Source organism: Carettochelys insculpta, chromosome 21 (genome assembly GCF_033958435.1).
Source record: "Carettochelys insculpta isolate YL-2023 chromosome 21, ASM3395843v1, whole genome shotgun sequence".
Lineage (NCBI taxonomy): Eukaryota > Metazoa > Chordata > Testudines > Carettochelyidae > Carettochelys > Carettochelys insculpta.
In genome coordinates this window covers 13,063,210-13,085,239 of record NC_134157.1, presented here as the reverse complement: position 1 = coordinate 13,085,239, position 22,030 = coordinate 13,063,210, and the positions used below count along the sequence as shown (strand labels likewise).

The 22,030-nt window shown below is 41.7% G+C and overlaps 1 protein-coding gene across 14 annotated transcripts in view; it reads left to right on the top strand.

The window, feature by feature from the left end:
• FNBP1 (formin binding protein 1) overlaps positions 1–22,030 on the top strand; it is a 157,342-nt gene that overhangs the window by 101,956 nt on the left and 33,356 nt on the right. For 9 of the 14 annotated variants that reach the window (XM_075015794.1, XM_075015791.1, XM_075015802.1 and 6 more), the window contains 4 exons: positions 2,109–2,237; positions 4,280–4,426; positions 15,954–16,151; positions 17,493–17,675. In XM_075015794.1, coding sequence (XP_074871895.1) covers positions 2,109–2,237; positions 4,280–4,426; positions 15,954–16,151; positions 17,493–17,675 — 657 coding nt within the window. The remainder of the gene's footprint in view (positions 1–2,108; positions 2,238–4,279; positions 4,427–15,953; positions 16,152–17,492; positions 17,676–22,030) is intronic. The other 5 variants (XM_075015795.1, XM_075015800.1, XM_075015798.1 and 2 more) reach the window with 2 other exon arrangements.

Sequence of the window (22,030 nt, the reverse complement as noted above, 5' to 3'; positions counted from 1 at the left end):
ACATTTTTTCAGTGTAAAAATGTAACAATAATTGTTCCTTAGTCAAATTTAATGCAAGCATGTTTGTGTATAATAAATAATGTAGCTCTCATGTAGAAAACCAATTTAACTACCCATTAGGGATTTCATTACATGTAAATAAAATTCCTGAAGTCATACAGGCATACAGAAAGTTAAAGAATCTTGGAATCATCTTATATGGATGTTTCCTTTTTGGTTCATTTATCTGTTTCTAATTATAGTATTTTGCATTTAATGCTACTGTTTTATCTCTTGGCATGTGTCCTCACTGGGTTTCTTAAATCATTTTATGAAACTAAGGTAAAATGAATCCAGGAAGGTTTTACAGTCAAATGTGCTTGCAAAAGAAATTGCAGAACTGAGCTGAAATAAATAATTAGGTGATATCTGTGAGCTGGATGGATAGAAGAAGAATAGAGGAGATCTGAAACCTTTTGGCATAATTTGTAACTTTCCATTTTTCATGCCTAAAATGTTTCATGGTTTGTTCTTTTATGTGGATTTATGGTCAGGAAGCTGTCTGCCTGGAACACGTCACAAAATAACTGAATTCTGAACTGTCTTAATAGGATTGTTTTATGAGGGAATGAGTGATCAAACCCTGGCCGTATTATAGGAATGAATCTTAAAATTCAGGACCTCCATAAATATTCTCAGCTCAGCTCCAAGCGTTTGATAAAAAGCATCAGATTGGGTGCATGCCTGGATGCCTGAAGAACTAGTGGAGGCAGACGGGTTTAAGTGTATATGGCCAATCTTGATCCCACTGAAATCCAATGACAAAACATGTATTTACTTTTCTGAGACCAGGGACATGAGACTCTTTTTTTTTTTTTTTTTTTTTTGGAATAGATGGGAGCATATACAGGTGAGGTGTGCTGTGTCAGAACAGGATGGGCAACAATGCAGTGGCTGAGAGAATAAAATTCAAGAGAAAGTTTTAACAAGTGAACACAGACTAGGAGGCACAGACATATGGAGTGAGGGGTGAGGGAGGGATTCTGTGCAAAGGCCAAGAGCAAGGAAGGAAAGGCAACTAAAATAAACAGATGGCATAGACAGAGAAGAATAATATTGGACAGTGTAACAGATGACAGAAGGCTTCAGGAAGGAGAATCTAAAAAGGGGAGAGTTCAAAAATATGAAGGAAGGGGAGTCACTCAAGGCAATGCATCTGGGTAAATGCTGAAGCATTGTGAAGGTATATGAAGGATTCCAGCATTGTAATGTTGGCTTTGAAATGGGAAAGCAAAACAATCTTTGCTGACCAGCAGGAAAATGAATTGTTCATAGAAAAGCAGAAAACATTTGGGAGGGCCTGGGGGGAGTGGGAAGACTAACCATATATGCAGAGAGAAGTTCAGCAGTAAGAAAGAGAGGAGCATGCTGGATGAGCTACAGCTATGACCGTGTTCTTACCCAAATAACGGGATGATCACAGAATTCAAATGTGCAGGGCTATGACCTATTGGTGAGAGGGGAGAGATCAGCTGCACAAACATAAAATGGACCATAGGAATTGGAGGAAATAAACTGAGCAGTAAAATTAAAGCTATGGTACTAGATTTCTTCCTCAAATAATAAAGAAAGAAAACAAGTAGAGATGTTAGAACTGAAGATATGTGTAGGCCAGAATAACCATTATCTCCTTAGTCACAGTAAGAACACAGTTCTAAAGAGTCTGGCCTTGCAAGCACTCCGATGGCCTACCTCTCATTGAAATCAATGGGATCTTGAAGCATGGAAGGTCCAACTATTCACAGTATTTAGCAAAGGCCAGGTTTTCCAAAATGCAGAGTAAATGCTCCAGGAGTCAAAATAAGTACTGTAAATTTTGGCAGTGCAGAGTTGGAACAAATACTTGGACAGGTAAGATGTAATGGAGGGAAAACTAAACAAAGACAGACAGTAAAAGTAGAAAGTGTGCAAATATCCTTCTGCTAAATGTTTCCCCCCAGTTTTACGTGTGCTGAATAGTGGTTAATACAGTAGGAATAAAGTAGGAGTGGCCAAAACCATACAGTCCTACTTTGGTGCAACTTGCGTCCAAATAGCTTAAAAATAATGTTCTTCTGGATTTTCCTCAGGCAAGACAGCAAGCCCAGATAAGACATCAAATGGCAGAAGACAGCAAAGCAGAATATTCATCCATTCTTCAGAAATTTAACCGCGAGCAACATGAACATTATCACACACACATACCAAACATCTTCCAGGTGAGATGTGGTGGTTCTGACTTGGAACAATTGTTCTTGGTGTGGCTGCATTGACTATCTACGTTACAATGCATTGATAAACAGCTTAATTCTGTGATATCAATTCTTTGCTCTGTAGAAACCACAGCACTGTATTAGTAGATGCTGGACATAATGCAGCAACCCAGGATCGATCTCTCTCTCTCTCTCTCTCTCTCTCTTTTTTTAAAAAAGGAAGAGGTATTACTCTCTTTGTTGGGAACAACAATTCCTGTGAGTCCAAAGAGATGGTGTGGAGCTCTTTCTACTAAACTGTCCCTCCCCTATGGGCTAGCTAGCAGACTAATTGATCGTGTAGGAAGTGGGAGTCTACTTGTGTGTCTGGCAAGAAGGGGCAAACCTGATGACATTACTCGTAGTTTGGTTCTATTACTCTCTCTACATCTGCGCTGCTGGGGAATGGAATCACTGCTTGCATTGTTGGGGCAGGAATAAATGGAAAGTATTGTCATCTGTAAAGCCCCATGCTTCTTTATGACCTGTTTTCAAACCTAGATTTCAAAGATGTTTAGTTTTATATCATGCTAATGTTGGGCAATAGCTTAATGGATGTTAAGGAGGCACATTTTTACAGTTTGACTAAGTTTACTAAAAATGTCAAGGATGGCCAAGAAAGACCATAGAGAGAGAAACACAAGGTCTCTTGGAATAATTTATCCCAGATATTGTCTTGAAAGAAGAAGACAGCAATTTTAACTGAAAACTTCAAATTATGAAAGAGAACACACCTACTTGCTGAATAAATAGCATCATAGACTCATAGAGTTATAGAGTTGGAAGGGACCTCAGGAGGTCCTCTAGTCTAGCCCCCTGCTTCAAGCAGGATCAACCCCCACTAAATCATCCCAGCCAGGACCTTGTCAAGCCAGGACTTAAAATCCTTGAGGGATGGAGAATCCATTAGCTGTCTATGCAACGCATTCCAATGTTTCACCATCCTTCTGGTGAAGTAGTTTTTCCTAATATCCAATCTACACCTCTCCCTCTCTAACTTCAGACCATTGCTCCTTGTTCTGCCATTTGGCACCACTGAGAACGGTTTCTCACCCTACTAATAACTTCTGAACAGCTTCTAAATATAAAACATGTCTCAGTTCTGAACAACCACATCTTTCCCTGTTCATCCCTCTTTCCTGTGCAGTTACAAGGAAACAGTCATGTAAAACACACAGTCCATTGCATTAGTCAACCTCCGTTCAGACATATCAGCCTAGATTTTTAGCTGGTGTGTGACTAGGCACAGTTGTGCATGTTGTAATTAGTGCTGATTGTTCAGGATATTTTAGCACAAAAGTTTACTGAATCAAACTTACATCTTTGGCTTAGCACAGTTTACATGCTTATGCGTTATCAGTGCACTGGAACATTCACATACTTTACCTTAAGTGTTAAAATAGCATTCAGAGAGCTGTTTTACTTTTGAAAGAATGATATCAGTGTGTTCTTTCCTGTAATTGTTTTATTTTTCTGTTGATCCCTGGTTGGGTCAAAGTTTAACAGGAAAAAATACATATTGGGGAGGTACGTTCTCAGCGGGCAGTGTCCTATCAGGTCTGATGTTTCCACATGAAATATGCACCTCTGATTCATGGACACACCCTGTGCCCCCTATTATAATCCATCATAACCAGAATATGCAACATCTGGGTTTCCTATGACCTATCAGAGGTCAGTGGAACAGATCCTGAAGTTCTGTAAACTAAGATGTTCTTCTAGCTTTTCTTCAAGCAAGACAGAGGCTCTATGTAGTGCTAAATAGGACACATGTTGAGACGATCTGATGTTATAATGTTTACATAATATGGAGATTACTCTTATGCTATCCTTTGATCCCTTTTATCACTATAAACCATACATTACATGTGAATAGTCATCTTAATTTGCCTGTGATTAAAGTCTTATTTAAACAATATAACAGAAGCTGTTTTGTCGCAGAAATTAACATTAATAGAAACTGTGAAGTAACTTTTGATGTTTGATCAAAATAAAATGTAATGTTTCAGAAAATACAAGAGATGGAGGAAAGGAGGATAGTGAAAATAGGTGAATGCATGAAAACCTATGCAGAAGTGGACCGCCAGGTGACCCCCATAATCGGGAAGTGTCTGGATGGAATAACAAAGGCAGCAGAATCAATTGATCAGAAAAATGTAAGTTTTGTGTTTTCTATTTCTTCTTTGCCTTCTGGTCTTAATTATTAGTTGTATACTAAAACCTAGGCATGTGAGTCATGAAGTAGAACCCTATTGTGCTAGGCACTGTACAGACACAGAATATAAAGATGGTCCTTGACCCGAATTTCTTATAACAAGCTACAACAAGAAGTTAAAGTTTAGGGTCCTTTGGCTTCTAAGAAGGAAAAGTTTCTTTTATCAGGTTTACTGTGTTAACATCAGTGGTGACTGGTGAGGGAGGCTTGGGGGCGGTGGGCATGTGCTTTCCTTGAGCCCACCTCATCCCTAAGCCCCTCTTTTCCTGGTCTTGCCCCTGCCCTACCTTCTCCCCACTCCTGCTCCACCCCCACGTGCCTCTTCCTCTGGAAGTGCTGCATTGCTTCTGGTGAGTGTGGGGGCAGACTTGTCTCTCCACCAGAGTGGTGTGGCCCAAGAGCAGCCTGAGCTGCTCTAGCTTGTACTGCTTTCAGACTGTGCCACTCTGTGGGAGGGGCAGGATTGTCACTAGAAGCAGTGCAGCACAGTGCTGACAGTGAGTGTTGGGGCAGAGGGCTGGCCACTGGGTGTATGTGCATGTGACTCCTTGTGCATTTCCCACATGTTGCCATTGAGTAACATGCATTCTATACATAAATGTTTTGTTTGGATATAGTTATACAAGATAATGTAATCTAAAGATGTGACTGTTCGGGTTTGTGTCAACAAAGTCAGCTTTTGTCAGTAAGAGTGGCAGTTTACACATTGAAATGCTCTTCTCAGCAATGTAACTTCCCTCTTAAACCAATAAAATAAAACCCCCTCAATAAAAGGCATAGAGCTTTTTGTAACATAAAGTGATGCAGCATCAGTGTAGAGATAGCTCTTGCTTATGTTGCCCTAATTGTCCTCCAGGCAATGTTCCACAATGCCCATCATGATCACAGTGGTCACCAATTTGAACTCTGCTGTCCTGTAGATACACAGGCATGTGCTACTCCTCCATTTAAATGTCTAGGGATTTTTGAACTCTCCTGTTTGAATGGCATAAACTATTCACCCAGCATTTTCCCAGGTGATGAGGGCTTTCTGCAACAGGGGGGCTCTCACATGGAGTATGCCAGAGACGTTGGATTTGCTGGGCCTGTGAGGAGAGGAGGTTGTACAGCTGCAGCTTCACTCAAGCTGCAGGAACTTAGCTATCTATGGGCAGACTACTTGTGGCATGCAGGACAGGGACCAAAAGAGGGACACAGGAGTGCTTTGCTAAGGTCAAGGAGCTGAGGCAGATGTACCAAAAAGCAAAGCAGGCCAACAGTTCTACTTCAGCACCAAAGACATGCTGCTTTTACAAGGAGCTGCATGTTATCCTTGGTGACGATATAACTGCCAAGAGCCCTGTGGATGTTTTGGGGGCACTGAAGGCAGTAGCCCTGAGGATGACGCGGTGGACGAGGAAGTGGAGTTGGAGGAGCTGGTGGAACATGCAACAGAGCAGTCCAGTGGTGTGAAGTCAGGACCTGTTTTTTGACTCTAGAGGGGTAGAGCCAGACCCAACACTCTGCTCACATTGAAGCAAGAGAGGCAAGCTTTGGTAAGCATGCATTTTGCTTTGACGCTACATACTGATAGGACAGTGAATCAAAGTGATCTGTGGGCTCACGTTGGGAGAGGTGCCACCAGGCCCAGCCACTTTGTTTATCGGGAACTGGCAAACCGGAGCCAATGGGAACTGTGAGGCTCTGTGGCAATGGACACTTTAGGTAAACTGTGTGTCGTGGGCCCACTAGCAGCTTTCCCAAAGTGGGCCTGTGGTCCATTTTAAGAAACACTGTGTTAGGAGATTGAGGTTTTATTTACTTGGTTATATAGTAAAGGAGGGATAAAGGCTAGAAATTAACAACAAGGACTGTGTAACTGCATTGGGGGGCCCTGTGGAAAAGTATGTGTACCCCGGGATTTTATGGGAATTCTCCACAGAAAATTTTTGTGTAGGTTTCTTAGCAGAGCTGCCTTCTCCCTCCACTTGCTGTAGGAAACTTAGCTAAGCCAAATGGCAATTATTTCTGCAGGGACCAACACATAAGTAAGCCTCAGCCTCATCCAGACCCAGTGTGAAACCACCCGTATGGAGACGCACTTTTGGATTCCAGGTTACCCTCAGAGTGACATAATTACCTGTCCCCTGTTCAGTTACCTAAGCCTGTTGAAAAAGCTGCCAGTATTCAAAATATTCTCCCTAAGCATACATGGGGACGCTCTGCGCAAACCATTCAGTTAATGAAAAACTCAGTCTGGATAGCCAGAAAGGGAGAACGGGGCAGGAGTGGGTGACAGATGAACAAGAATTGTTTGATAAAGCTGCCCGAGGGCCAGACAGAGAGGTTCACGTTCCACATAATGCTGCAACCTGAGCACATCCGTGCACAATTTTTCCTGAGCTAGCATGCAGTGCCTTTCCATGCCTTCCCCAAACTCCCCCAGCACATTCCTTGCACGTTCCTTTACCATCACAGTACTCCTTGCACTCTACTCCTAGAGCCTTGTTTCATGATGAAAGCTGGAGTTACACAAAATTGGAGAGTCCTAGCTGAGAAACTGTTCCTCATAGCCATATCTTGTATTTTGAAACCAAGTATTTTATCCTTTAATTGAAGTATAGTCTTTGAAACAAAATAAGCTTTTATTTGTATCATGCACATGGTAGTTGTTTCTAAAATTCAAACACTGTACCTATAGGTAGGAACATTTGCTCATTGCAATAAAAGCTCACGAAGCAACCATTACAAGAGGCATTCCAGGCTGCAAGAAAACGTTGCCTGGCCAAGTACATCACAAAGACACATTGCTAGGCCCCATTGTCAAAATGCTCCTTCAAAACCTTCCTGATTCTAATAGCACTTCATTGAATCCATCCAATTGCTCTGGTATCTGGCTGCTCAAAATCAGTAGCCAGCTGCTTCACTCCAGCACTTCACCGCAGGGGAAATTTTCCCCCTTCATTTCACAAACGTTAGGCGGTACATAGCAGACTGCTATGATGACCCTAGGAATATTTTTCTCAATGAGGTGTAAACCTGCTAAAAAGGCAGCACCAGTGATCTTTTAATCTGCCAAAGGTACATTCAGTGTTCATCCTGCATCTTCTGAGCTTCTTGTTTGAAGGGCTCCTTGCTGCTGTCTAGGTACCCAGAGTAAGGCTTCATGAGCCACAGGAGCAAGAGGTCGGCATGGTAGACATTTGCATGTACCCCATTGGAATCTTGTTGTCTTCAAAGAAAGTCCCATCAGGCAGTTTCCTATACAGTCCAATGCAGTGTTCCCAATGTATCATGATCTTTCCCACATTGATGTCAGTGAAATGGCCCCAGTGATCCACCAGCACCTGCAAGACTGTGGAGAAGTAGTACTTTTAATTTATGTACCCCATTCCAAGATGGGTTTGGGGCCAAAACTGGGTTGTGTGTGCCATCTAGCACCCCGCTACCGTTAGAGAATTATATTGCTGCAAAGCCACTAGTTATTTCATGCACATTGTACAGACTCAGTCTCGCTGTGTGTGTGTGTGTGTGTGTGAGAGAGAGAGAGAGAGAGAGAGAGAGAGAGAGAATATATCTGTGGGAGAAGGATATGCATTCTCTCTCATGCATGCATGCACAAGAATGCCAAGAGAAGAGATTAGTTTCAGACATTTCAAGTTGTGCTATTGTGATTGCAGTGAGTAACAATTATATTGAGTATATTTAAATTTGATAATATTTGTTTTACATACCAATCTTCTTTGCAAGTGAACAGCTACAAAGGGGTTAGCAAAATGTATCTGGTAACAAACTTCCTTTGTGCAGGGAAGGTCTTGCTTCTTAAATGGATTTTCTATGCAAAAACTGGATGTTTCATCTACTAAAAATGCTTTTACAGGTTCTTACACAATAAAGCTTAATCTGAACCTTCCACTTTAAAATTAGAGCTGGCCTGGGGGGAAAAGAGAGAATTTAGCTCACATTAGCTGCGTCTACACGTGCACACTACTTCGAAGTAGCGGCAGTAACTTCGAAATAGCGCCCGTCACGTCTACACGTGTTGGGCGCTATTTCGAAGTTGAAATCGACGTTAGGCGGCGAGACGTCGAAGTCGCTAACCCCATGAGGGGATGGGAATAGCGCCCTACTTCGACGTTCAACATCGAAGTAGGGACGTGTAGACGATCCGCGTCCCGCAACATCGAAATAGCGGGGTCCTCCATGGCGGCCATCAGCTGGGGGGTTGAGAGATACTCTCTCTCCAGCCCTTGCGGGGCTCTGTGGTCACCGTGGGCAGCAGCCCTTAGCCCAGGGCTTCTGGCTGCTGCTGCTGCAGCTGGGGGTCCGTGCTGCATATACAGGGTCTGCAACTAGTTGTTGGCTCTGTGTATCTTGCACTGTTTAATGAAAGTGTGTCTGGGAGGGGCCCTTTAAGGGAGCGACTTGCTGTTGAGTCCGCCCCGTGACCCTGTCTGCAGCTGTGCCTGGCTCCCTTATTTCGATGTGTGCTACTTTGGCGTGTAGACGTTCCCTCGCTGCGCCTATTTCGATGTTGGGCTGAGCAACGTCGAAGTTGAACATCGACGTTGCTGGCCCTGGAGGACGTGTAGACGTTATTCATCGAAATAGACTATTTCGATGTTGGCTGCACGTGTAGACGTAGCCATTGGCTGTTGTCTACACTAGCGATTTTTTTTCAAAAAGTCTGGGGCTCTTTTGAAAAATGCCAGCAGTCGTCAACATACAAAATCAGAAGAACATGGCACTTTTTCCACCAGTCCTCTTCCACTCCAGGATGAGGGAGAGTGCCTTTTTCTGAAAGATTCTTTCACAAAATAATGTGTGTTGATGCCCTTTTTTTTTTTTTTTTTTTAAAGAGCAGTGTTCCATCTTTCTGGATTTTTCAATCTGCAGTGTTTTCTGGCCCATCCTTTCAAAAGAGCAGGAGGGGTCTGGCTGCAGTCTATTGAAAGATCGGATCAGTTTTTTTCGATCCACTTTTTGTGTGTGGTTGCAATCTTCTGAGTTTTTTTAAAATAGATCTTCTGAAATAACTTCTTTCAAAGGACTGCTGTAATGTAGCCCTAGTCATTTTGTTGTTAAAGCTCTATAGTTGGTTGAAATGTGCCATAATGAAGTATCTAAATGTATCTGGTTATTAATTACAAAGCTTGAAATTACAACAGACTTTTGACATTGGAAAACCACACTTTAGTTCTATATAGAGCTGATTGTATCATTTAAAAACCAGGAAAGTAAAGGTAAACAGGGAGCTTGGAAATGGTGGGGAGGAGGGAAGGATATTTCCTTCCAAAGTAAGATAGTAAACATGGAGTAAATTACAGAGGAAGATAGCTGAATCAGAGAATATAAATGAGTCCTAGGTTATTTCTGTAGAAGAAAGATAAGTTATTGGAAGGGATGTAGCAAAAGCAGGAAGACAGGGTTAAAATATACCAAGAAAGAACAGACCTATGGGATGGAGTGGAGTTTTTCCTGTTGAAAGGACATATGTTCAGTAGTGGCTGTGTAGTCTGCTCTTTCTGCTTTACTTCTATTTACAGATTTATGTTACCTGTTTATCTGTATTTACCTCCTGAAGTAAAACTTGACCTTTATTTAGGCATAATGTGCTTCCCCTAACAATAGTACCAGATGGCCCCTGTGCCTGCAGGTTGCATGTTTTGCTACTTTATTGCAGAGGCTTCTAGTGCAGCAATAACAATTTCAGAAATGTCCTCGGTATGAGGATTATATCCTACCATGGCATGGGGTGGCTTTGACCCAGTAGCTCTCTTCTGCATCCCTATGATTGCTGTGTCTTTAATAGATGTGGTATGATATTTTAGAGAGCCATGACGGCATTTTACTCTGTTTTTTCACTTGGAGGAATATGAAACTGCAGATTATCTTTTACACCTACTCTTCTCCTTTCTCATAAATGTTGAGTGTGGAGCTAGGCAGACTACCTGGATCTGAGCTGGATTCAGATTTGAAAATGAGCCAGTGACAGGCAAGGCCTCGTGCACTGAGAACTGCTAATAATGTGTGGTTAAAGTAACAAAAGGCAAGAATCAAAAACTGCCATGGCAGAAAAACAGCAACCTTCTTTTGTATACGTCTGACTGTACAGACTGAGCTTTGTAACCAGAGTGGAGATGAGAATGGAGTTCTTAAATGCAAGGAGCTTTTGCATTCTTTTCATCACAAACTCCTAGTACAGTTTTGCCAGCTCCATGTGTAGTACTCAAAAAATCATAAGATTGTTATAAATAATAAATGTGGGGTTCTTTTTATTTAGCTTTTGGGTTTTGAGCCTTTTGGGTGCAATTGACTTAGGTTGTCTAACTTTGTATATAACCTTAGTGTCTAGAAATTAGGATTTTAAAATTTTAATTCAGACATTCTCATGTAATAATATGACTCCAGGATCTGAGGCTTTAAGAAAAATACCAAATATTCTGAGTTATGAAAAAAATCACGGTGGGGGGCAAGGGGGCAACAATGCCTTTTGTACCCAAGTATCTGAAATTAATTCTAGTTGGAATAAAATAAGGATCTTTAAGATTTTAATGTTGTCCTTTTTATCATTAAAAAGTTAAAAGGCTGGTGCTATTTTAGAGTATTAAATAATACTTTGTACTTCTTTGCTAAACTTCATCTGCAGATCACCACCTCATTTTTATCTAATTCAGTACATTTATCATTACAGATATCACCCTATATTATAATACTATTCCAGACAGCAGCTATGGAACTGACAATTTATAGTGCTAAAATTGTGCTGTGTGTATAGTAAATAAGAAGGTGCCACTCGCAATTGCAATGTATTGCTACTCATGGTAGCAATTTATTGCAATTATTTATTCTGCTGATAAAATAAATGGATGAGCTCCATAGGAAGCTCCACAGTTGCGGTCGCATGGTGTGTAAAACCACTTGTATTATGCCTTTGCTCTTCAGAGGTCTGCACATACTTACATGGCTTGAACAAGCTCCCAGAAGGAATTGTGTGAGAGCAAGGATGGAAAGCCCCAGCTTTCATTCTGTACATACTGTGCTAGGTCCCTTCTGGTCCTCTGGTATGTCCATGCCTATACACTGACGGTAATGGTGCTCAAAGTTTTCTTTCACTATATCTAAGAGGGTGCCTTCTGCATCTAAATGTCACACCTGTCTCCTTTCCATCTGCCTACACTCAGATGATTAGGAAGTATTAAAATTGAAGAGCCATCATGGGCGAGAATCCCCAAAGTGGAGATATTAAAATGTGTTATCAATATTTGCATTAGGGGAAACCCCAGTTACAGAGAGACTAAGCCATTCATCATGTCAGTTCTAACGGGGTGATAGAGGTGTTGCTTCATAGTAAAATAAATGTATATGAATTCCTCTTTTGCCATCTGTAAAAGGGTGCTAATTGCCTTCGTGGTGCCTGCTGCTAGTCACAGTGGGAATTAACTCAGTCCTCAGCAGGGTGTCTTTTCCTGGCCAATATCTCACCCATCATTACTCTCTGCTCTGGCTCTGGACCCACATCACTCTCAAGGACCAGTGTGTCCTCTTCAGGATGCTGTCATCCAGCAGTGCCCACTTCTCAGTCTCTTGTCCCCTTCTGAGGGTATAAGCCATTCTCAGTCTTGTATCTGCCGCCGTGGCCAACTAGCTCAGTCTAGCCCCTCATGTAAAGGACAAGCCAGAGTCTATAAAGGCCACTCCTCAGGGTGGCAAGGTGCTGTGCAAGGGAGAAGAGGAGGACCCTGGCCCACCCACTACTCTGGGTCCTGACCTAGGGCCCCCTCACAGCAGCATTGTCCTACACTTCTCCTTTCTTCTCTTCTGCCTTTCCCTCCGCAAGTGGATGGTAGGTGATCCTGCCCTGGTGTAGCATCTCCATGCTGATGTACCTGTGACCTCTAGGTTGGTACAGACTGGACTGGACTGTGAGTGAAGAGCTGAGGTGGAGGTGCCACTTACACAGTGTGTGTGTAGATAAAGGCTTGGCTCAGCAGACTCTGGGGACAGTGCCTTGCTTAAGGGAGTTTACGTCTCCTTTGTTTAGCCATATTGCACGTGCCAGTGTGTAAATTTATGTTAGGCTACTGTTATTAAACAAGCTGTTTTTATCTCAGACTCTGTGCTTGCGAGAGGGGAAGAACCTACTTTACAAGCACCCTGCAGGTGAGGTGAGATTGTCCATTATTTGGGTGGTGGCTCGAGCCCGTTAGATTGCACTATTGATGGAATCCCCTAGGAACTGAACCCAGTCCCTTCTGGCAGTCACTGAAGGGTTACACAGGATATATTGAACATATTTATTATTCATTATACATTAGCAGAAAACTGAAAAAGACTGTCTCTTGCCTCTTTCAAAGCTGGTGGGTTTTCAGGCTTCATTTATTTAGTTATTCTACTTGTTTGAAAGTAGTATACTTGTTCAGAGTCAAAATCTGCCAGCTTCTCAGCATGCAGAACTCCCACTAAACTCAGTGAGGAGTTGCATGGATCTAGCCAGGAATGGAATTTTTTTTCATTTCTAATGTACTTATTAGGAGCATGCTACTCTTTTTCCATTGCTTTCTGTAGTAACTTTAGTAAGGTGGAGGTCATTATTGCAGGATTAAACCACAGTGACTGTTAACAGAACCAGTGTGGAGTTTGCCTCTGCAGGCTCTGGCAGTAGATAGGATTAATGTATTATGAATTTCAGAATTCCTGTTATGACATTTCTATCTGTCTGATACACACAATGAGCTGGTTATTTTTAGTTCCATTGTAGTGGTAGGATATTTTGACAATATGGAAGAAATATTATGTAATTAAAAGAGAAGATATGAAAGCTTCAGACGGCTGAAATAAAACACGAGAATATAAAATAACCTGATTTTTTTTTAATGTTTTACCCTTCCTCCCCCCCCCCCCGAACTCTTGCTTTTATTCTTATCAATAAGGATCTTTAGTTGTAGAGTTAGGCAAGTTTTTTATGTCAAGCTGAGAGTAACTAATAAATAAGGGACTGAGCTACACTTCCTCTGAGGTTTGTTTACAGGTCTATTAGCTCTTAGTAGATTTATGAGCACAAAAACAATTAAAAGTCCTGGGGCATCTTATAGACTCACAGATTTTTGGCGCATAAGCTTTCATGACCAAAGACCCACTTCATCAGATGATATGCATCTGACAAAGTGGGTCTTTGTCCATGAAATCTTATGCTCCAAAAAATCTATTAGGCTACGTCTACACTGGCCCCCCACTTTCAAAAGGGGCATGCAAATGTGCCAGTTAAAAAATGCAAATGAGTCGCTGATATGAATATTCAGCGACTCATTTGCATACTAGTGGCCACCCAGAGCATTGAAAGTGCTGCTTTAGAATTGAAAACTAGCTGTTTAGTTAGATGGGGTTCCTTCAAAAAGAAACCCCAATTTTGAAAGCACCCTTCTTCCCAAAACATATTCAGTGGCTCATTAGCATTTCTAATCTGCAACATTTACATACACTTTCCGAAAGGGAGGGTAGCGTAGGTGCGGCCTTTTGTTTTTGCAGATACAGACTACCTCTCTGATACTTATCTTTATGAGCACAGATCTCATTAGCTTTCAGTGGGACCCTTCCTAAAACTTTCAGGTGATATTGAAAATTTTGCTTAATTCAGATTGAATATACGCATATTGTCCTAGATGTCTTCCATATGCTCTTTTATAAATGAGTATGAACAAAAGCCACAAAATATAGTCAAAGCACCACTCTTCTCTTTAAAGTGCAGTGTCATGGCAGTGTTCCTAATACCCTCTGGTTAATGAGCCCTCTAGGGATTCTTGCACATTTTCTGTGGTGACCTGAGAGAGAAAAAAATATCCATATGGTATAAAATGAAAAGTTTCCTCCCTAGAAAAACCAATAAAGTATATGCGTCTTAAGGAAGGATGATAGAAAATGATTATTCTTTAATTTTTTCTGTTCTTACATATTTGAACCATATATTCAAAGATCTGTTTCCATTGCACAAAGGGTTAATATTTTATACATGCTAGATTTTGTTTAAGCGATGTAGGGGTAGATTACAGTACATATCAGCTTCCACTTACATGCTCAAAATAAGTGGCTAGTGGATATCCAGCTCAGGATGCTCAGAACTCTTGAACATCTGACCAGATTTATGAGTGCTGAGAGAATTTTGAAAACCTGACCCATGTGCTTTTTTAAAAGCAGGCTTCTTTGGAAATCATGGCCACAGTAGCCGTGTCTACACGTGCACACTACTTCGAAGTAGCGGCACTAACTTCGAAATAGCGCCCGTCACGGCTACACATGTTGGGCGCTATTTCGATGTTAACATCGACGTTAGGCGGCGAGACGTCGAAGCCGCTAACCCCATGAGGGGATGGGAATAGCGCCCTACTTCGACGTTCAACGTCGAAGTAGGGACCGTGTAGTTGTTGCGCGTCCCGCAACATCGAAATTGTGGGGTCCTCCATGGCGGCCATCAGCTGGGGTGTTGAGAGACGCTGTCTCTCCAGCCCGTGCGGGGCTCTATGGTCACTGTGTGCAGCAGCCCTTAGCCCAGGGCTTCTGGCTGCTGCTGCTGCAGCGGGGGATTCATGCTGCATGCACAGGGTCTGCAACTCGCTGTCGGCTCTGTGTATCTTGTGCTGTTTAGTGCAAGTGTGTCTGGGAGGGGCCCTTTAAGGGAGCGGCTGGCTGTTGAGTCCGCCCTGTGACCCTGTCTGCAGCTGTGCCTGGCACCCTTATTTCGATGTGTGCTACTGTGGCGTGTAGACGTTCCCTTGCTTCACCTATTTCGATGTGGTGCTGCGCAACGTCGATGTTGAACATCGCCGTTGCCAGCCCTGGAGGACGTGTAGACGTTATTCATCGAAATAGCCTATTTCGATGTGGAGACATCGAAATAGGCTACTTCGAAGTAGGCTTCACGTGTAGACGTAGCCAGTGTTTGAAAAGCCATTAGATTAAAATAAACAGGAATACTAATGATGTGCATGTACATAGCAATTTTCAACTGTGGACCTCAAAACACTTTATAAAGGCAATCAAGCTTCATTTTACAACAAGGAGGCTGAGGCACAGCAAAGTGACTTGCCCAGGTCATACAGTAGCCCAGTGAGTGATCTGAGAAAAGAACTCAGATTTCTTCATTTCCATTTCAGTATCGTCAGTGAATCATATTTCTTCTTTGATTTCTGATTGAATTTGATCTTAGTGCTGCAAATGTCTTGTTTCTTTAGCTGGTACTTACTCCTTCTTTGGCCATTCAAAAATATTGGTGTCTAAAGCAGTTGGTCTTTATAAACTGGACTCAGACTTTTGCGTGAGAGTGATGGATGGTTTGGGTGCTAACAAATCCACTAGCAATTAGGGGTGGTTTTATATGCTATCACATGCTTCCCTGTGGCTAGCAGACATTTTCCTCCACTATTCTTACACTGTTGTTCAGTTTCATTGGTTTGCAACATATTTACAGAGAGATTGTGTTTGTGTCATTTCAGGATTCACAACTGGTAATAGAAGCATTTAAATCTGGCTTTGAACCACCAGGAGATATTGATTTTGAAGACTTCACTCAGCCAATGAAACGCACTGTCTCGGAATCCAGCCTTTCAAATTCCAGAGGCGATGGAAAATCTGAGCCCAAGTTTGGTGGCAAATCCAAGGGCAAATTGTGGCCATTCATCAAGAAAAATAAGGTACTGACTTTCAGACTTCATCAATGTCAGTATGTTTGTAGCCTTTAACAGCTGTCTTGTTTAGTAATCCTGGCAATTAATTTAAGACTAAAACAAACAAACTTTAGTCTCAGAAAACTAATAACTGATGTTTTGTTGTAGTCTATATTTGTTATATTTTACTTTTAAGATTTTTATTTATTTGTTCCTTAATTTGTGTTGATCTTTGTTTATTTACCTTTTTAATTGTCTTTGCCATGGTCCATCTCTGAATCTAAATCAGATTGGGAATTATATGCATTTATGTAGTGCTGTGCCTGCTAACTAATTAACACTGTTTCTTTCGGGAAGCTTCACTCCAGTGTTACTATTATTAACTCTCCTCAGCTTTTTATTTGCATTATAATTGCAACCTGTACTGTTGGTACAGCAGTTGGGGAAGCTGGGAGTGGGGAATGGCTGTACTCATTCTTTCACAGCACATCTAACTGAGCCATTACTGTGCAGCTGATTTTTTTAACTCGTTATCATTTACATCCATTAAGCTTTTTCTCTCCATTGTCATACTTTACACCATGATGCATGGCAACATTTATCTGGGATTATTGGTCTGTATCAGTAAGACTAGACAAAATCTGCTCTCAATGCAAAACCAGAAACAACCTCATTTTCTGTTGCCCTTCTCTTTCCCTTGCTATTTGCAGCACTGAAAAGTGATTGTAGAACCCTAATAATAGAGTATGGTGCATTCATTTTGCACTGTTGCAAGTAGCCAATCAAAATACAGAGCAAGAGGGAATCAAGTCTTCTAGTGCTTACACTCATGTAACAGCAGAATCTAGCCTAACCCTTCTCTCTTGTAAATTTGTAGTGTAATTTTTAAAAGATAAGTGTGGTGTGCATAGAGCATGGGGACTTGAAAGCAGGAAGAATGGGACTTATTGTTTTCCAGGTAATAGAAATGCTTCTTGGCACTAAGGTACCTTCTTAATTTGATCCATGTAAAGAAAGATCTACACTTATGCATCATTCTGACTAGCCCACAGAACTAGCACCGACTGTCCTATGGGAATAGAGTGTGCATGTAAGAGTTTGCATGAGCTTTCTGTCAGATTATTCCATGTTACTTTTTTGTTGCATTACTTACTAACACTTCCATTTTTATCACATTCTTCCTTTAACACAAATCTTGGACACTGTTTTCCCCCCTCTTCTTTGAACCATGGCTTTAAATATTTAATTGTTTGTTTTTAATTGCTTTTCCTGGATTTTGAATATTGTTTTTGATGCTTATTTTCATTTTGTGTTTTATCTTTTTATTTTGGTTTTTTATTCTGTCACTTCTCCATCTCTTATACGTAGCTTATGTCCCTTTTAACATCCCCCCATCAGCCCCCTCCTCCTCCCCCTGCCTCTGCCTCACCCTCTGCTGTTCCCAACGGCCCCCAGTCTCCCAAGCAGCAAAAGGAACCCCTCTCCCATCGCTTCAACGAGTTCATGACCTCCAAACCCAAAATCCACTGCTTCAGGAGCCTAAAGCGCGGGGTAAGTTTTCCTCTGGATACCTCTTGCTGTCTGTCTTTCTTATACTTTTGTTGCACGTTATGTTATGTAAAAACTTGTTTTGTGAATGATCCATTGTGTTTTACCATAACATACAAACAGACCCAAAGAATCCAGTGCTGTGAAGTCATTTTTAGTCAAAAACCCCCACAATGAAACCACAAAAAACAGATTCCTGTTTGAAATGACAGGTTCCTTTTTTGTTTTCCTTTTTCAGAAGGTGAAGGGAGAGATGTATTAAATAACTCTTTACACATCGACAAAATAAATACCTCATTGAGTAGCACTCAGTCTAGTAGTAACAGAAGTTAAATGAGTTTGCCCATGAGCCAGTGATCCTGTGGAAAAGCTTGGAAAGAACACAGTTCTCCTAACTCCCACTCTGTTGGACCATGCTGCCTCCCCCAGATACAGAAGCTTGTGTTCTGGCATTTCTAGATATGTTTTTATGTATGTTTCCTATGGAGCCTATAGGTTCTGTTTGATTCTAGGCTGACTTTCATTCCCCTTGACTATAAGAAAGGAAACCCATGATTTAGAATTTCATGACATGTGTAAGAACTTGATACCTCTACACCTTTGGGGGCTACATGACACAAGTAAGGGCTCTTTGATGATGCATTGTGGTGCGGCAGCTTTGCAATGTGCTATCAGTGCAAAGAGGCCCTACAGCAGTTGCCATTGGCATGGGAGTTTCACCCCACTGCTCGGTCAGTCCTTCAGTGACACAGAGGTATTGCTGCAGGGTCTGAGTTCCCGTCCCTCTTGCTGCTAGGATAGTGGACATGTCCATGTCTTCTCTTCAATCAAGTAATCCCTGCCTGTCAGATTGGCCTTTTGAGTTCATTGGCAGCATGAATAAATTGGAGGACCTCTGGCTCTCTAACTTATTCCAGGCAGCAAACCCAGCCTGCATAAAGCCACTGTTGCACTGTCCTTTCTGGAGGTGCGCTTTGCTCTCCACAGCCAAAATGAAAAACCTGGGCTAACGTATAGCTCTGCACAGAGATGCTGACACTTAGAGAGCAATATACAAATAAGCACCTAGCTACATAGATTTCTCTCTGAAGTGAGATAAACAGAGCTAGGCAGTAAACTGTAGAGAAGTGGTCATAAAATAACAGGCCTGATCCTGCAATGCTTACATGTGTCTGTAGTCTTTTATTCATGTAATTCCTGTGGACTACTTGCAGGAACATGAGTCTATAGTTGCAAATTGATGTTTCAGGTATTTATATTGAGTTTGATATTAATCTAATTAGATGTCTTTGTATGTAAAGCTTCTGAACATTTTTAAAATTTCACATTTAAGGCTGAATGTTTCTTTGTTTTGAAAATTAAGACATTCCTGTTTTTTCTATCATGCTACCTTGTTGTTCTATCAATTTTTAAACATGCTAAGAAGTGGATGGCACAGTCTAGGCCAGGGGTCTGCAACTGAAGTAATGAGAAGGGCCATTTTTTTCAAATTCAGTTACAAAATCAATCCTTCAAGAGCTGCAATGCATGTGAATATGAGACAGTCCTTAATAAATAACATCAAACTGGGTGCTTTTTATCACCCCTATTTTAAGAACAGGTCACACGCAATAATTTGTACCAGTTAGAAAGTTGTTACCCCCCATCTCCAGGCTTTACCTGCTGCAGACCCCAAATCTGCCCCCTGTCCCCAGGCTTTAGTGCACCATCCTGCAAACCCCCCCACCCCCTGAACCCCAACCTCCCTCCCCCATCCCCAGGCTTAAGCCCTCTGAGCCCCATCCCCCAGGATTAACCCCTAAGAGCCCCAACCTCCTCCTCACCCTGGTTCGCAGACTTAACTCATCTCAGTGCATGCAGTTCTGCAGTGGCTGTGGTCGCCGAACTCCCCCTGCCGCTATTTGCTGTCTCCCCCTCCTCCTCCGCCGCCCTCCCCCCTGCACCTCTCTTGCTGGCTTAGACTTCCACCCATGTGGGGTGGCTCCTTGCCCAGATGGCTTTCTCTTCCAGGCTCCCTGCCACAGCTGACTGCTGAGCATCTCTGGCTGCTACCGCTTACACAACAAAACTAAATTCAGTTGGCTCAATGGCAGGTAACTGAATTCAGTGTTTGTTTAAGCAGCGGCAGCCTCTGGAGCCACAAGAGGAGTCAGCAGCAGCAGCTCTCGGAGCTGCAAGTGTTTCCTTAAAGAGTCGCGTGCGGCTCCAGAGCTGCAGGTTGGTGACCCGTGGTCTAGGCCTTGGTTATTAGGTTATTTTGTAGGGATTATTTTCCTTTCTAAGCATAATAAAATTGTATGGAAAGCAACTATAATTGTTAGCTCACTTTATAAAACCTAAAAACTGTCATAATAAGGAGAAAACTTGGTATAAAGGGCCAAGTTCTGCTCTGCACAAAAAATCCCATTGATAGTTTGGTCCAGAAGGTGATGTTCAGTAAGATTGAAGATGATCTGTATAGAGAATTTCAACATGATATAATCACAAAGAAGTGTTTGGAGAACTCCAGTGCAACCCACATCCTAATCACTGCATCTGGTTACAAAGAGTAAATCCTCTTTAAAAAAAATCTTCTAAATATTATATAAAAACAATATAATGCAGTCTGGCAACTGCCATGTTGACAAATTTACCATTCAAAGTAGTACTAAAAAATAATTTCCCCATTAAAAACCACTAGAAATCTGAAAGTTGCAAAGTTTGTCATGAAGTAAGTTCTGTAAATATATCCATATGTGAAGCAAGTTCTATAATTTTACACAAGAATTTCACCTAATTACTTCTGAGGGGGAAGCTCATTCTTTCAGTTCTACAATGGAGGCCCTACTTGTAGGGTATCTCTGAGACAGCTTGAGAATAAATAAGTCTCTATGTTTTAGAATGCACAGCATTAAATGTTGGATGCTATGGCTCACAGTGAGCATTTCAGTTTAGCAGATCACAGTATCCAACACTTAATGGTGTGCATTCTAAAACAAAAAGACTTTATCACCAGATTAGAAAGGGAAACACTTGAACTGGAGTTTACTCTCAAATTTGAGACTTATCACCTTGGACTCAACAAAGATATCAATTACCTTACACATTATAAGGATAATTTCACCACCTTTGATATTCTCAGTGAGCCCAGGCAGTCCACTTAACTTAACAGACACTTGCAGAAACCTTTTTTCTTCCCCTTCCCCCACCCTGCCTTTCCTTCTGTCCTACAATTTGTCAGTTCTTATTTCATTTTTTTCTATCTTTCTTTTAAATTCCTTTTGTCTCAGTTGTCAGTTATCAGGATTTTTCAGATCTGAAGATGTGGGTCTGTCCCACAAGAGCTGTTCACCTAATAAATTATATTAGTCTTTAAGGTACTACAGGACTGCTTTTTTGTTTTGTGAAGCTAGACTAACATGGCTACCTCTGTCCTGGGGAGGAGGCGTTTGGTATGCAGGCTGCTCTGGGGACAGAAAACAACCCCAGTCCTCTCTCAGCATAGCAGCTTCTGGCCTATCATTATGCAGACAATCATAATGGTCTTTTCTAGCTTGAAAAACCTATAGATATATAAAAGCAATATGACTGGCATGTGTTAGTGCAGATGTGGTCTAATCCAAGTCCTCATGTTTAGTGCAGGTTGACTATAACCCCAGCAAAAATATCTGCATAGGGCCACAGCTGTGTTGAGTATGTACTTGTTTCATATTGCTTTTACGGTAATGAATTTATAAGAGTATGCCTGCCCTGCCCTCCCTGTACTGCCCTGATTCAAGTAGGGTCTGAATTCGGCATATGAGGACGATCTCTGATGTTACACATATATGAATATGGTATTACTGAGGGAATTTGGTATTAGGATGTTGGGAGAAACTGCCTATATTGAAGTAAGCTTTTATTGATGCACAGATGTGTTGATGAAAAGGCACAGGTGGAAAAGAAATACAGGAATCCCATAAGACAGTGAAATGTAGTGCATTCTTGGCAAAGCAGAAGTGTTCAGAAATGTTTCATTAGAACTTGATGTTATCTGTTTACTCCCTCCTTTTGCTCAGGGAGTATGCCCATCCTAGCCAAATAGCTTGTAATAGAGGTTGCCACAGGAGATGCCTAAGCAATGCTGTAGATTGTTTTTCTATCAATCTAATCAATAAAAGCCAGTTCTAAAGACTCTGCCAGCTTTATTCATATTGATCCATCTTGGTCCCTTAGGACCAAATCCAACTCTCATTAAAACAATGAAAAGTTTACACTGGACTTCAGTGGGAACTGGATTTGACCTGTTCTACATAAATACTCCCTTTAGCCCCAGTGGGAGGCATTGCATAGTGAGAGACTATGCAATTTATGCAAGTTAGGTAGAATCTGTGTCTAAA